Below are 15267 nucleotides of genomic sequence, written 5' to 3'. Positions count from 1 at the left end.
TTCTTCACAAAAACGAAACTCGAGGAGTCGGGTGAAGTGGAGGACCGAATGTACCCCTGATGCAGGGATTCGTAGACATATGTTTCCATAGCCGCCGTCTCTGCCTGTGAGAAGGGATACATGTGACTCCTGGGAAGCGCAGCGTCTGCGAGGAGATTTATCGCACATTCGCCCCGTCGATGGGGTGGTAATTGAGTCGGCTTCTTTTTGGAGAAGGCGAGAGCCAAATCGGCATATTCAGGGGGAATGCGCATGGTGGAGACCTGGTCTGGACTTTCCACCGTAGTAGCACCAACGGAAACCCCTAAACACCTCCTCGAGCACTCTCGCGACCACCCTGTGAGAGCCCTCTGTGGCAAAGAAACAGAAGGGTTATGACAAGCTAACCAGGGTAGGCCTAGCACCACGGGAAATGCAGGAGAGTCAATAAGGAAGAGACTAATTCTCTCCTTGTGACCCCCCCTGCGTCACCATGCCCAGAGGAGCGGTGGCCTCCCTAATCAACCCTGACCCTAATGGTCGACTATCTAAGGCGTGAACGGGGAAGGGCACAGCCACGGGAACAATGGGGATCCCTAAACTATGGGCGAACGATCTATCTATAAAATTCCCAGCCGCGCCTGAATCGACGAGCGCCGTATGCTGGGAATTACATTTTACATTTTAGTCATTTAGCACACGCTCTTATCCAGAGTGACTTACAGTAGTGAATACATACATTTCATGCATTTTTTATTTTTTTTTGTACTGGCCCCCCGTGGGAATCTAACCCACAACCCTGGCGTTGCACACACCATGCTGGCGTTGCAAACACCATGCTCTACCAACTGAGCATGGTGTTTGTGGGGAAAACTCAGGAAAAGTGAAATACAAAAACATATGTGCAACAGAGGGCTCTGGGTGAGAATGGTGCCGGCTCACCTGGGGTGACGCCAGAGCGCCCTGCCTGCTGCCTCGATACCCAGAGGAACCAACGCCGCATCTCCCTCTCTCCACACGGCGTTGGCCCACTCCAGGGCTTTCCCGGTGAGGCACGAGACGAGGGCGGACAACCTCTCACGGCCCGAAGGAGCCGGGTGGACAGTTGCCAGGTATAAGTCTAGCTGCAACAGGAACGCCTGGCAGTTCGCAGCCGTCCCATTGTATTCCTGGGGAAGGGAGAGACGAATCCCACTGGGACCAGGAGAAGGAGGGGCGCGTAGTGGAGACCCCGGTTATGCTGGTGGAGGCGCTGGTAGAACTCCCTGTCTCTCCCAGCGGTCCATTGTCTGGACAACGCGGTCCATGGCGGTGCCAAGATGGTGGAGCATTGCTGCGTGCTCCCGGACGAGCTCCTCCACCCCTATACCCAGGGTAACTGCTCCTGCTGAGTCAATAAGTTTGGTCCGGAATTCTGTATGGGTGCGTACTGGCGGCAGAGAAGTCAGGCGTAGGAGAGCAAAACTGTGTTTACAACGACGCAGTTTAATAATAAAAACCACCGGAAACATAACAATCAAACAATGGGTACAAAACCCGTCGCACACCAGCAATAACGTGCACAAGCACTTAAAAAGAAACAATTCCGGACAAGGACTTGGGGGGAATAGAGGGTTAAATACACAACATGTAATGATGGAATTGAAACCAGGTGTGTGGGAACACAAGACAAAACATATTGAAAATGAAAAGTGGATCGATGATGGCTAGAAGACTGGCGACGCCGACCGCCGAACGCCGCCCAAACAAGGAGAGGAACCAACTTCGGCGGAAGTCGTGACACACTGTGCTAAATGAATACATGATGATTGTGAGAAAAACCTATCTATTTTAGAAATATTCAAATCATTCAACATAACACATTGAAATATGCCACATAGTATCACATAGGCTGCAATTACACAGGCAGACCAATTCTGATCTTTTTTTTCCAGTAATTGATCTTTGACCAATCAGATAACTCTAAAAAAGGTTTGCTGTGAAAAGATCTGATGTGATTGGTCAAAAGACCAATTAGGGGGAAAATAAATATCAGAATTGGGCTGCCTGTGTAAACTCAGGCATTGTGGCATCTATGGATGCGTTTAGACAGGCAGCCCAATACCGATCTTTGTTTCACTAACTGGTCTTTTGACCAATCAAATCAGCCCTGATGTGATTGGTCAAAAGACCAAAATGACTGGAAAAAATATCATAACAGTCTAAACGTAGCCTAAGTGGAATATAAAAAGTCACATTGTGGTGATAACAAATCAAATGTAAATACTGAACGTAATATAGGTGTGTGACAAATCATGGAGGGGATGCATTGATTATTATCCAACCAAACTGATGCAGAAGCACGGAGAGAGATACCAGCCTGCTGTATCCTTCCAATAGAGCTGAGCCACCCAGTCTTTCTTCTCATCCCTCCCTCGTTCCCTCCCTCGTTCCCTGCCTGTGCCGCTATCTTCTCATGACACCTCTGTGCCCAGGGCAATCAGGAGGAAAGCTGGCCCCATTTGGGGCCTACTGATTGGTTCCCACCCAGTATGTGCGCTTCAGCTCAAAAGAATCCAGAACACCTTTTGTATTTGATTCCCTTGTATACTAAACTAATCGGGATCCTGCAGTCATTGTGAAAAATGGGATTGGTAGGAGCAATAGGTTTTTCTTTAGTATTGGTATCTCTAACACAGGTAAATATATATTTTTCTTGGAATATACTTTTTTGTGTGCAAACTTGTATATTTATGTTATATTGTTTTGTCAAATGAATGTTGGAGTATAATTCACTTATATTTGCTGTTTTTCAGATATCATACACAAAAGCACAAGGTAAGTCTCCAGCTATATCATTAGTTGATGGACTTTGAATAAAGGGAAGATGTGGATGTCAAGCAGTCAATAATGTTTATTTATTCATAATATTTTTTTAATATGATTCTGTGTTCAAATGTTCAAACTACAGAAAAAGTGTAAGTGAAAGATTCGACACAATTTGGGGGAGATGAACTTGAAAACGTAGTGTCATCCCCTCAGGCAACGATGCTTGATAGAGTATTGAGATGTCTACTGATTTACTCATCAATCAATTCTACTAGGCTATTCTCTCCTAGATACCTTTTTTCTATTGAATTTTACTCAAACTTCTCTCTCTCTCTTTCAGTATGCAATATTACATCAATAACATCTCCAGCTGCGTCAACACTTCTAGTGAAATGGAACAAATACAATGGAGCAACAAATTACTTTTTGGACCTTCGGGTAATAAATGCGACAGATATAGCACCTGTCGTGGTAACGCTACCAGCTACCAGTACAGAGAAACTGGTCCAGGGCCTGAGACCTGGAACCTTGTATAGTGTTACGGTCAAAGTGTTCCAGTTCTACTATGTTATGTGCTTGAAATCACAAGTGGCCAAAACAGGTAAGTATCATTCTCCACCGGAAAGCAAAGTTGTGATAAACATGAATTTTAACCAGTAAACTCAAATATTTCATTTAAAAACATGTGCTATTTATCAAGCCTAGTCTTAGGCCCACCATGGCAACAAATCTTTTCCAAATACATTTTTTGCAGATTTACGCATGGACTTTTGCGCATGGACTGGTCTACTGAACAATATTCTAGAAATGCTAATAATAGCTTACATTGCCCCCTCTTGTTACTATTTTAGTTCCCGACACCTCTCAGATAACCTCCTCAAGGGCATTATCAAGTACTTCAATCCAAATAGAATGGGTGCGCGTGTACACCGCGGACCTTTATCACCTGTTGATGGAATCAAAGACCATGGTAGAGAGGCTTAATTTCACCTTCACCAACATAAGCGCAGTGGTCCAAAACCTGCAGCCATCAACCGTCTACGACTGTTACATCTACACCGCAAACCAAGCTGGTCTTGGAGCGAGAAGCAGAGTGAGGACCATTTCTACCTGTGAGTGAACTATTTTATCTCGATTAACATTAGACTACATTCTGGTTGTGGGTAAACTGGTTGTAAATGCAAGGTCTAAAGAATTTTAAAGGCAGCGTATTCTAGCTTAAATGTTTAACGTTTCACTTTTAGCTTTATACTTAAGGCATTCAGCCTTCAACTAGCCTACCACAGGTGAACTCTAGTCAGTGGTCCATTATAGGTCTACATGACCGTTCATTTGTCCCTCCATAGTGATCCAACCGCCAAAGGGAATTACAGCCAACCAGATTGGAAATAATTCAGTGCGCCTGTACTGGCAGCCAGTGGAAAAGGTTATTCTTTACCAGGTGACGGTTACCGACCTGGATGAACCAGACCACGCACTGTTCAAGACAAAAGTGTCACACAACCAACTGGACATAAGGGATATCCTGCCATGTTCCTCTTATCAGATATCAGTGGCTTCTGTCAACACCTTACTGGAGCCAGGAGAGCCTACTGAATACACATATACTACAAACAGTGAGTAAGCTTTTATAATCAGTTTTACAATTAGTCATTACTGTCCGATAAACTAGGTATTTTCAGACCTACTGTATATTTATATATTATTTTTTTTCCTCAAAAAGGTTTCTCCTTTGCACTGAACTGATATTCAATAAGTAAATATGTAATTTTCAAGTAGGCAAGCACCGAATGATCCTCACATTCACATGAACCAAATCCAGTACTTATGCAAGAATTATATGTCATTTTCAGCATTAAGTGCTGTGATGTCCATATCAGTGGAGTACAGCTGTACCAGCGGCACAGCCATGGTATCCTGGGCCCGAGTGTTCGGAGCAGACTCGTACAGAGCAGTTGCTACCGGCAGCGGCAGGACCGTCCTATCCTGCACTTCTCAGGGCACAGAGTGCCAGATCACAGGGGTGGGCTGTGGAGAGGATTACATGGTGCAGGTCACCGCTGTGTCCAAGAGCTGTGAGAGCAAAGTAAACACCACCTCACACTTTGTCACAGGTAAGGACACTGAGACCAAGGAGGTATACTTTTGGACAGGTGAGACAGTGAGACACCTTTGACATACGTAGGACACCTAGAGACAGGTGAGACACAGGTGGGACACTGATTGAGAAAAGGGAAACACCAGGACCCACAATAAAGTGGACCCACAATAAGACAGAGGAGGACAGAATGGAGGGCAAACATTCTAGAAGGCTGAATGAATGGCACTCTTACACTTCTGACCCTTTAATCCCTCCAACTGAACACACAGCTATGCTCTCCCCTACTGTAGGCTACAGCTTAACCAACATCCTATCTCTCACACAGCCTCCTGAGGGCTTAGCTGCTGCAGATCAAGGGCAACAAACAAGTGTTGTTTCTCACAGGATGTACAGTACACCCACTGTACAAGGGATGTGTCCAACAAAGTGCTTTACCTGAATTCACTTCTTATATCAGATTTGACACATATTACAGTTCACATATGATGACAATACAACATAGTGTATAATGCAAAGCTGTAAACAGCCTTTCTTTTGCTGTTTTTGTTAGGATAATATCGGAGGTCATATGGGAATAGGTTTTTTACCTTCCTGCTTTTCCATGGTCCTCTATGTCTGTTTATTTCTTATTCACATAGACACAGACCACACCCACAAATTACTGCATAGGCATCATCCTTGAGAACTAGGTCCTCTATTGAGCTGCAAAGTCATGTTATATTATATTCTGTAACCTATTTTAGAGAAAAGCAGTCCCTTTGTGAACTCTATACCCCAGTGGTTTGCTGTAATCTTATACATCAGGGTTTTGATGTTTCTCCCTTTTCTCTCTCTTCTCCCATTCTTCTCTCTCTCTCTCCCTCACTCTCACCCTCTCATATTTCTCTCTCTTTTTCCCTCTACCGCTCTCTCTCCCTCCCTCCTCCCTCTCTCTCCCTCTCGCAGTCCCCTGTCCTCCCAAGAATCTCAACCTGTACCGTGAGTGTTCCAGCAACGTGATCATCTTCTCCTGGGCTGCCACCAACAACACGGCTCACTACAGGGCCAGGGCCGTGGACTCAGAGGGAGAAACCATGGACTGTATGACCTTAGACACTTCCTGTTTCTTCACCAACACTGTGTGTGGCCGTCGTTACACCTTCACTGTCTACTCTGTCAGTAGCGGGTGCAACAGCCAGGCCAGCCCACCAGTAGCAGTCCGCACCGGTACGACCACAGACACACTCAGGCTGCTTCTGAAATGGCAACTTAGTCCCTATATAGTACATTTTACATTTTAGACATTTAGCAGACCCTCTTATCCAGAGCGACTTACAGGTAATGCATTCATCTTAAGATACCGTAGCTAGGTGAGACAACCATAAGTACAACTTTTGACTAGGGCCCATAGTTTTTTCATTATGAGAATATAGTAGGCTATAGTGGTCAGCTGTTTGCTCACCCACACCCGACCGCAATTGCTAATAACCCAACCACCCAACAATATGTGATAAAGTGAACATCTGAGACCGCACCCAACCCTAAACCACTAATATAGAAAATGCACTGTAAACTACAGTCAGAGACAGATTGTTTTTTTGACAGGGGGTGCAGGATTTTCTTTTGCCTGATTTAGATATGTTTCTGTTTATAATTTCCAACATTTTGGTAGACTATATGTTAGTCAACTGGTCTATAATTAGATACATGCAGCTTCTCTCCTGTCATTATATGTTGTCCTAGAAGACTAAATAAACCCCTGCTCACCAGAATAATGTCATACACGTAAATCAATAGAATGAATGCTTCAAACAAGTTGACATCGGTAAAGTTGTCTCTGTCATCTCTGATTCTTTCGCGGAGTAAAGACGTTTAGGGACGGGGGAGAAAATGCAATAATCCAACCACAAAAAAATGGAAAGATTTTCTGTGCAAAATGTCCAAATGACATCAGTTTGACCGGTTGTAAGGAAATAGAAAGTTGTGAAAACAACCCAACATGTTTCTGATAAGATTTCAGTTCAACTTGGATGCATATTTTATGTGGTTGAAATACTATCAGCTTTTATGATGCTGATAAAGATAGCACCTCTACAGACGGTATTTAACTGCACATTCACATTCTCTCAAGATGATGAAAGAAATCATATTTCTCCATTAAATAAATTGCCTACATTTGCTGTATAATTTTACCACAAGAAAATAAGGGGAGGGACAGAAAAGTAATGTTTGGGAAAGATTTGTTGAAGTGGTAAAATTTTTTTAATTCTGCAGGAGTTAATAGTAAGGCTATGTGAGAGGTTATAGACCTACAGTCAGTGTCCAGATTTCAGTTTCCATTTAACCCATCTGAACAGTAGGCTACAGTTCCCTTGACATTCCATAGGCTTATTTGAAGTCCCCGCCTTGTGACTGTCGAATTTGTATAGTGACTGTCGAATTTGTATAGCTTCTCACAATCATCACACATAACATATCATCCTCTTTTACCACTTCAACAAATCTTTCCCAAACATTACTTTTCTGTCCCTCCCCTTATTTTCAACTCTCCATTTCGCAGCTTTTCTCTTATTGAATTAAACTTCGACATTGTCCTTTTTGACTCCGTGAATCGATGTTAACTTTTTCTAACCCTTCCCAAAAGCGTTTGGCGATTGCTGTGTTGGATATTTGGTGCACACACAGCTAGGCCCTAAAGCGTAAGCTTATGCACTAATGCTAGATTGCATAAAATAATGAAAGATAAACCTCAATGTAGCCTATTGATATAAATTGCACATAAATGATACATTTGTGGATTTTTTCAGTTATTGTTTTCTCTTTATTCAACCAACCCGCCACCCACCCGTCCTTCATCCACACAATATTTCATGACCCTAAACCTGCCCGCCCTGCGGAAAAAACAGCGGGGACTGTGAGTTATAAATCAACCCACGCATTACTAGTAGACTACACTCATATTCTGTATGATTAGGATGACAACTGGCGCTGTGTGGGACCGTCTAGCCTAGCGTCTGATCTTGACGTTCTAAAGTGAAAGGACCAGTAGGTGTCAGGGTTCCGAAAGCATTCTACATGGAACCCAAAAGGGTTCTACCTGGAAACAACAAGGGTTATTCAAAGGGTTCTCCTATCGGGACAGCCAAAGAACCCTTTTAGATTGTAGATACCACCTTTCTTTCTAAGATTGTAATTTACAAAACTACAATGCTTGTGAAATAATAATAGCTTGAGTGGGAATCAAATCTATTTATAAAGCCCTTCTTACGTCAGCTGATATCTCAAAGTGCTGTACAAAAACCCAGCCTAAAACCCCAAACAGCAAGCAATGCAGGTGTAGAAGCACGGTGGCTAAGAAAAACTCCCTAGAAAGGCCAAAACCTAGGAAGAAACCTAGAGAGGAACCAGGCTATGAGGGGTGGCCAGACCTCTTCTGGCTGTGCCGGGTGGAGATTATAACAGAACATGGCCAAGATGTTCAAATGTTCATAAATGACCAGCATGGTCAAATAATAATAACTACAGTAGTTGTCGATGGTGCAACAGGTCAGCACCTCTGGAGTAAATGTCAGTTGGCTTTTCATAGCCGATCATTGAGAGTATCTCTTCCGCTCCTGCTGTCTCTAGAGAGGTGAAAACAGCAGGTCTGGGACAGGTAGCACGTCCGGTGAACAGGTCAGGGTTCCATAGCTGCAGGCAGAACAGTTGAAACTGGAGCAGCAGCACGGCCAGGTGGACTGGGGACAGCAAGGAGTCATCAGGCCAGGTAGTCTTGAGGCATGGTCCTAGGGCTCAGGTCCTGAGAGAGAAAGAGAGAGAGAGAGAGAGAGAGAGAGAGAGAGAGAAAGAAAGAAAGAATTAGAGAGAGCATGCTTAAATTCACACAGCAACTAACAGCAACTCTTTATCATCCCTCTCCAGCCCCCTGTATGCCTCAGAACTTGTTATCCTCAGCCAACTGTCGGTCTGAAGTCCTGACCAGTACATGGGACCGTGCTGAGGGGGCTCTGGCCTACACGGTTGAGGCATGGGGAAACAAGGATGAAAGCAACCGCTACAACTGCAGCTCCTTCACCAACAGCTGTGCCATACCCTCGGTGCATTGTGGGGAGAGTTTAACCATGTACATCACAGCTTTCGATGACAACTGCCCCAGCTACAGGACTCTGGGACAGGTGGCTGAGACAGGTGAGACATGGTCAACTCTTCACTGCAAGTAAATTACATACATTACATCCACATGATTTTTGTAGCCGTTACCCTCCACTGAATTCATTAGCCATATTGATGTGACTTTCATGCACGGCTTTCACACCTGGCTCAATAACCTTATCTTGAAGGGAAAAGCCATTAAGCAGTGTATATTGTTCAACTGGGGCATTCACTACCCTTGTAACTAACTAGTACCAAACCACACACAGACACTCTGAAACCAACACACACACACACACACACACTCAACTGAATGTTCCCTCCCTGCTGCAGTTCCCTGCGCTCCTCAGAACGTTTCAGCAGCAATGCACTGTGGATCCGACTCCATCACTCTGAACTGGCAGGTTTCCTACGGCTCTCTGTTCTACATCGCCACAGCAACGGATGACGCTGGCGTGGTTCACACCTGTAACTCCATGGATACCAAGTGTCAGATCAAGGGCCTCCGCTGCAGCTCCACCTACAACGCCTTCGTCACTGCAACAAACCTCAAGTGCAACAGCTCCAACAGCGAGATAGTCACCATAAAGACAGGCATGTTACTGTCAATCAGTCAATCAGATATATTTATTAAGCCCTTTTTACATCAGCAGTTGTCACAAAGTGCTTTACTGCTCTGCTCTCTCCAGTTTGGGGACAGGCAGGCTGGTGATGAGTTCTAAATGGTTTTATAATAATAATGGTAATAATAATTATAGTTTTATTACACAGGAAGTAGTAGTAGTCTTGTTATTCCGTGCCTTTTGAGCAAGGCCTACTATACAGCTCAATAAATACATGATTTCCAAACTGTTATTTGCCATGTTTATATGAGTGTTGAGTGTCTCTCACGTCACATGATCCCCTCTCCATCCCCCTCCAGCCTCCTGCCTTCCGGACCACATCGAGGCCTTCCTCGACTGTGCGGCGAACCACGCTCTGATTGTGTGGCAAAGCCATCACAGTATACTCTCCTACACAGCCACCATTGAGGACACGGAGGGAGGCCTTCTCAGCTGCAGCACCACAGGAAACAACTGCACTGTCCCCAGCCTGAAGTGTGGCCAGCTCTACTCTGTCTCCGTCATGCACCATGACGGCATCTGCCCCAGCATACCCTCCCAGGCCATCACCATGGAGTCAGGTAGGAACCTCCACCATTAACAGTACACACAATACTAGCCCTAATTGAAGAATTTGGCAACCGCCGAATCCTTAATCCAACAACTAGAGTCAGGTAGGGCATCGCAATGACTTATATGCAACTTACTTAACCTAACACTTATTGATTCAGTCTTACTCAGTTTTGACTTTAGTCCCCAAACCTCTCCACAGTTATATGACCCCTAGATTTAACCATAACCCTGATATAGTTCTATTTTAGTATACTACTGTACATACTGCATGTCTTTGGTCAAACTTACCTCCTCTCTTCTCCATCACTCTCTCTCCAGTCCCATGCGGGCCTGCCAACGTACAAACTGAGATGGATTGTGGGTCTGGAACGCTGACGGTAAGCTGGGACACGTCGCTGCGTGCGTTAGGTTACACCACCATCATCTCCCACGGCAACAGAGAGCAGGTGACCTGTAACTCTACGGCAACCAGCTGTAGCGTGGACACACTGGACTGTGGAGAGGAGTATGTTGTGGAGGTTATGTCTGTTAACAGATCCTGCCTCTCTAAGCCCAGTCAGGCCATGGTCATCAGGGAAGGTGAGACAGGATACAACTAGTTTGTGAAATTAATTCCGTTTCATTCCATTGAGTTCCAGCCGTTTGAACAATCTCTATCAAAATACTACTCAAATTTCAATCAGGTAGACGCAACAATGGAACAAAAAGGCGTTATATAAACTTGTATAACTGATCAGTTACTCTATATAAACTGTAAGAATCTATTTTCCTCATCTTCCTCCCCTCTCAGTGCCCTGTGTGCCCACTAACGTGACAGTGCATCGTACCTGTGGAGAGAGCCCTGTAGCCGTCACCTGGGACGCCAGCCGTGGGGCCAAGATCTACACTGCCATCGCCATAGGCAACAGCGGCCACCGTACGGAGTGCACGTCCAACGACACCACCTGTAGTCTGGAGGATTTGCTGTGTGGTCAGACGTACAGCCTCAGTGTATTGGCTGTGGACGACGCCTGCTCCAGCACGGAGAGCAGCATGGTCACCCTACAGACAGGTAAAGACGGAGTAATAAACAGTGGGGTTGATGTGATATGTTTCTGGGTTAAGCAATCAATCAATCAAGCAACCTGCTTGATTGGTTAAGTCAGGAAAAGAGCATGGTGTTTGGTGTTTGCAACACCTGGGTTGTGGGTTCGATTCCCACGGGGGACCAGTATGGAGAATAAATGTATGAAATGTATGCATTCACTACTGTAAGTCGCTCTGGATAAGAGCGTCTGCTAAATGACTAAAAATGTAAAATGTAAATGCCATGAACATTATTATTTTTGTAAGCTGCAGTAATGTGCGTTTGGAGTCATATTCTCAACAAAACCATGTTGACAGATACCCTAGTATGTGGACACCCCAGATACACACATGGCCAAAAGTAAGTGGACATGACTTCAAATGAGTGGATTCGGCTATTTCAGCAACACCCTTGCTGACCGGTGTATAAAATCGAGCACACAGCTTATGCAATCACCATAGACAAACATTGGCAGTAGAATGACCTTACTGAAGAGCTCAATGACTTTCAAAGGGGCACCGTCATAGGATGCCACCTTTCCAACAAGTCAGTTCGTCAAATTTCTGCCCTGCTTAAGCTGCCCCGCTCAACTGTAACTGTTGTTGTGAAGTGAAAACGTCTAGGAGCAACAATGGCTCAGCCACGAAGTGGTAGGCCACACAAGCTCACAGAATGTGACCGCCGAGTGCTGAAGCGCGTAGTATGTAAAGATTGTCTGTCCACGGTTGCAACACTCACGACAGAGTTCCAAACTGCCTCTGAAAGCAACGTCAGCACAAGAACTGTTTGGTTTCCATGGCCGTGCAGCTGCACACAAGCCTAAGATCACCATGCTCAATGCCAAGCGTCAGCTGGAGTGGTGTTAAGCTCGCCACCATTGGACTCTGGAGCAGTGGAAACGCGTTCTCTGACGTGATGAATCAAGCTTCACCATCTGGCAGTCCAACGGACGAATCTGAGTTTGGCGGATGCCAGGAGAACGCTACCTGCCCAAATACATAGTGCCAACTGTAAAGTTGGGTGGATGATGAATAATGGTGTGGGGCTGTTTTTCATGGTTCAGGCTAGACCCCTTAGCTCCAGGGAAGGGAAATCTTAACGCTACAGCATACAATGACATTCTGGCCTGCACAGAGCCCTGACCTCAACCCCATCGAACACCTTTGGGATGAATTGGAACGCTGACTGCACTAGTATGTGGACACCCCCCATCAGTGCCCGATCTCACTAATGCTCTTGTGGCTGAATGGAAGGAAGCAAGTCCCCGCAGCAATGTTCCAACATATAGTGGAAAGCCTTCCCCGACGAGTGGAGGCTGTTATAGCTGCAAAGGGTGTACCAACTCTATATTAATGCCCATGATTTTGGAATGAGATGATCGACGAGGTGTCCACATACATATTTATAGGCATTCAGAGTGGTGTATCTCAAAACATAAGGCTAACTACATTACACAGAGCCACAATCCAAGTCGGACCATAACCTCTTCTCTCCTCCTCCCCTCCTGCAGTGCCTTGTCCTCCCACCCACGTCTCCAGCTGGGTGGACTGTGGCAGTAACACAGCCTCCCTCTCCTGGGATGCCAGTCCCAACGCCATCTCCTACTCTGGCAGTGCGGTGGGCACAGATGGGCACAGTGTGCGCTGTGGCGCTGCCACCCCAGGGTGCCAGATGGCTGGGCTGCACTGTGGTCAGGAGTATGTCTTCACTGTGTCTGCCTCTGATGGTAGCTGTGAGAGCCCTGAGAGTGACACGTTCACACAGGAGACAGGTGAGAGAGACAGAGACAGCGTCTTCTTCTTCTGTTCAGTTAGAGATTATATTACGGACCATCTTTTCTTCCTCTACTATCTAATACTACTACAACTACTACCGCTATTACTGCTACTACTACTGGTACTACTACTACTTACTACTATAACTACTACCGCTATTACTGCTACTACTTACTACTATAACTACTACTTACTACTATAACTAATACTACTACTGCTAATCTTTCAACTTCCTCTCACATTCCCCTTTGCTACAGTACTAAACATTCAAAAGTGATTTTCTATTCCATTTGATCTAAATGAGTATTCTTCCTCTCCCTGTCAGCCCCCTGTGCCCCTCAGAGTGTAGTGAACAGTCTGTTCTGCAGGACAAACACTCTGAGCGTCAGCTGGGCCCCTGCAGCTATCGCCCTGAACAACAGTGTCACCGCCATCGCTGGTGATGGTACTACACTCTCCTGCACAACAGAGGGCTCCACCTGCGAGCTGGACGGGCTACAGTGTGGACAACAATACACTGTTGCCGTGACAGCAACCAGTCGCAACTGTATCGGAACTACCAGCGCTTCACAGACAGTCCAGACAGGTGTGTTATCTGTCTAGCATTGCAGATGGAGAGTCTTATCAGAGGTATTTAAAGAAAGAGCAGTTGTACTGTACTGCATACTGTTATTACACAGATCTCTCTCTCTCTCTCTCTCTCTCTCTCTCTCTCTCTCTCTCTCTCTCTCTCTCTCAGTGCCATGTGTTCCCTCCAGTGTGCATGGGGTTGTGGACTGTGCCTCTAACACCCTGCAGGCCTCTTGGGATGCCACGGATGGGGCTCACGCTTACATTTCCACAGTGACTGGGCCAGACAGTTACACCTCGACGTGCTCTACCGCCAACCTGACCTGTTTCTTCACCGGCCTGAAGTGTGCCAAGGAGTACAGCGTCAGCGTGGTTGCCAAAGACGACCAGTGCAACAGCTCTGTCAGCGTTGACGTCTCAGTGGCAACAGGTAAGCTCAGAGAAGATAATATAAGATAATATAATAATCCATGTATTACATTGTATTAATTTTACACTGATGTACAAAAACCTTCTCTGATGTTGTTGCACAGTATCCTACAAATTGGTCCTTCGAGCCGGATATGAACAAGCATCCAATAGGCCAGGGATCATCAACTAGATTCAGCCCGGCCTGATTTTTTTATTGAGCGGATGGTCGGGGGGCTGGAACATAATTGCAAATAATTAGACGGCAAATTTATTGCAAGAAGCCCAAACAGATATAATGTTTGACTAAAACATAATAATTTAAAAACTTGCGGACATTTGTATTCATTCATATTTCTCTCTATTATGTGTGGGAATACTTGGGAACAGATTTCTTAAATTAAAATCACTTGGAGCTGATTTCCTGGTGTTTTTAGTCTATTATGTCCAACAACAACAAAAAATTGCTAATAAAAACACATTTGGCACACGGCCCGCCAGTTGGGGTACCCTGCTATAGGCTTTGATGAGGCTTATTCCCCAAAACATGTGTAAACATACTGTGAGCACATTATCAGGTCATGTGACCAAGGTCATGTGACCAGTAAGAAAAAAGTATGAATAAGATAAGAGTGTCTGCTAAACGACTAAAATGTAAAATGTTATTATGTTCTCTGACCCTGTGCCACGACTTCTTCCGAAGTCGGTTCCTCTCCTTGTTCGGGCGGTGTTCAGCGGTCGACGTCAGCGGTCTTCTAGCCATCGCCGATCCATTTTTCATGTTCCATTTGTTTTGTCTTGTTTTCACACACACCTGGTTTCAATTCCCTAATTACATGTTGTATATTTTCCCCCATGTCCTTGTTGGGAATTGTTTATTTGTAAGTACTCGTGCTATGTGTTACTGGTGTGCTACGGGTTTTGTACCCATGTGTTTGTTGTTTTGTATGCCGTTAGTTTTATATATTAAACTGCTCCGGCTATTCACCAAGTTCTGCTCTCCTGCGTTTGACTTCCCTGCGACCAGTTACGCACCCCTTACACCCTGTTTGTGACCCCCTCCCCAGCCCCATGTGACCCAGAAAACGTGGCTTCCCTGCTGCAGTGCAGCTCAGGCGTGGTGACGGTGTCCTGGGAGGCTAGTGCTGGAGCCACTGGATACACTGCCTCGGCACAGGAGGACGGAGAGACACACTTTACTGCCTGCAGCACCACAGGCACTTCCTGTGACCTCACCCAGCTGGAGTGTGGAGA

General features: G+C 45.5%; 1 protein-coding gene and 1 long non-coding RNA gene across 2 annotated transcripts in view; both read left to right on the top strand.

The window, feature by feature from the left end:
• Nucleotides 1-12819, top strand: part of LOC123724539 (fibronectin type III domain-containing protein 7) — a 35890-nt gene extending 23071 nt beyond the window's left edge. Inside the window, exons 4-11 of the mRNA XM_045688701.1 lie at nucleotides 4668-4940; nucleotides 5834-6094; nucleotides 8789-9055; nucleotides 9458-9613; nucleotides 9942-10202; nucleotides 10513-10773; nucleotides 10985-11256; nucleotides 12799-12819. Of these exons, the coding sequence (XP_045544657.1) occupies nucleotides 4668-4940; nucleotides 5834-6094; nucleotides 8789-9055; nucleotides 9458-9613; nucleotides 9942-10202; nucleotides 10513-10773; nucleotides 10985-11256; nucleotides 12799-12819 (1772 nt within the window). The remainder of the gene's footprint in view (nucleotides 1-4667; nucleotides 4941-5833; nucleotides 6095-8788; nucleotides 9056-9457; nucleotides 9614-9941; nucleotides 10203-10512; nucleotides 10774-10984; nucleotides 11257-12798) is intronic.
• A 642-nt stretch (nucleotides 12820-13461) lies between these two features.
• On the top strand, nucleotides 13462-15196 carry LOC123724409 (uncharacterized). Its single transcript, XR_006756946.1, has 3 exons — nucleotides 13462-13621; nucleotides 13775-14035; nucleotides 15081-15196. It is a non-coding gene; the product is annotated as an uncharacterized lncRNA (long non-coding RNA).
• Nucleotides 15197-15267: the final 71 nt, after the last annotated feature.

This window comes from Salmo salar, chromosome ssa10 (genome assembly GCF_905237065.1).
Source record: "Salmo salar chromosome ssa10, Ssal_v3.1, whole genome shotgun sequence".
NCBI lineage: Eukaryota > Metazoa > Chordata > Actinopteri > Salmoniformes > Salmonidae > Salmo > Salmo salar.
This window is presented reverse-complemented; position numbering and strand designations above follow the sequence as displayed.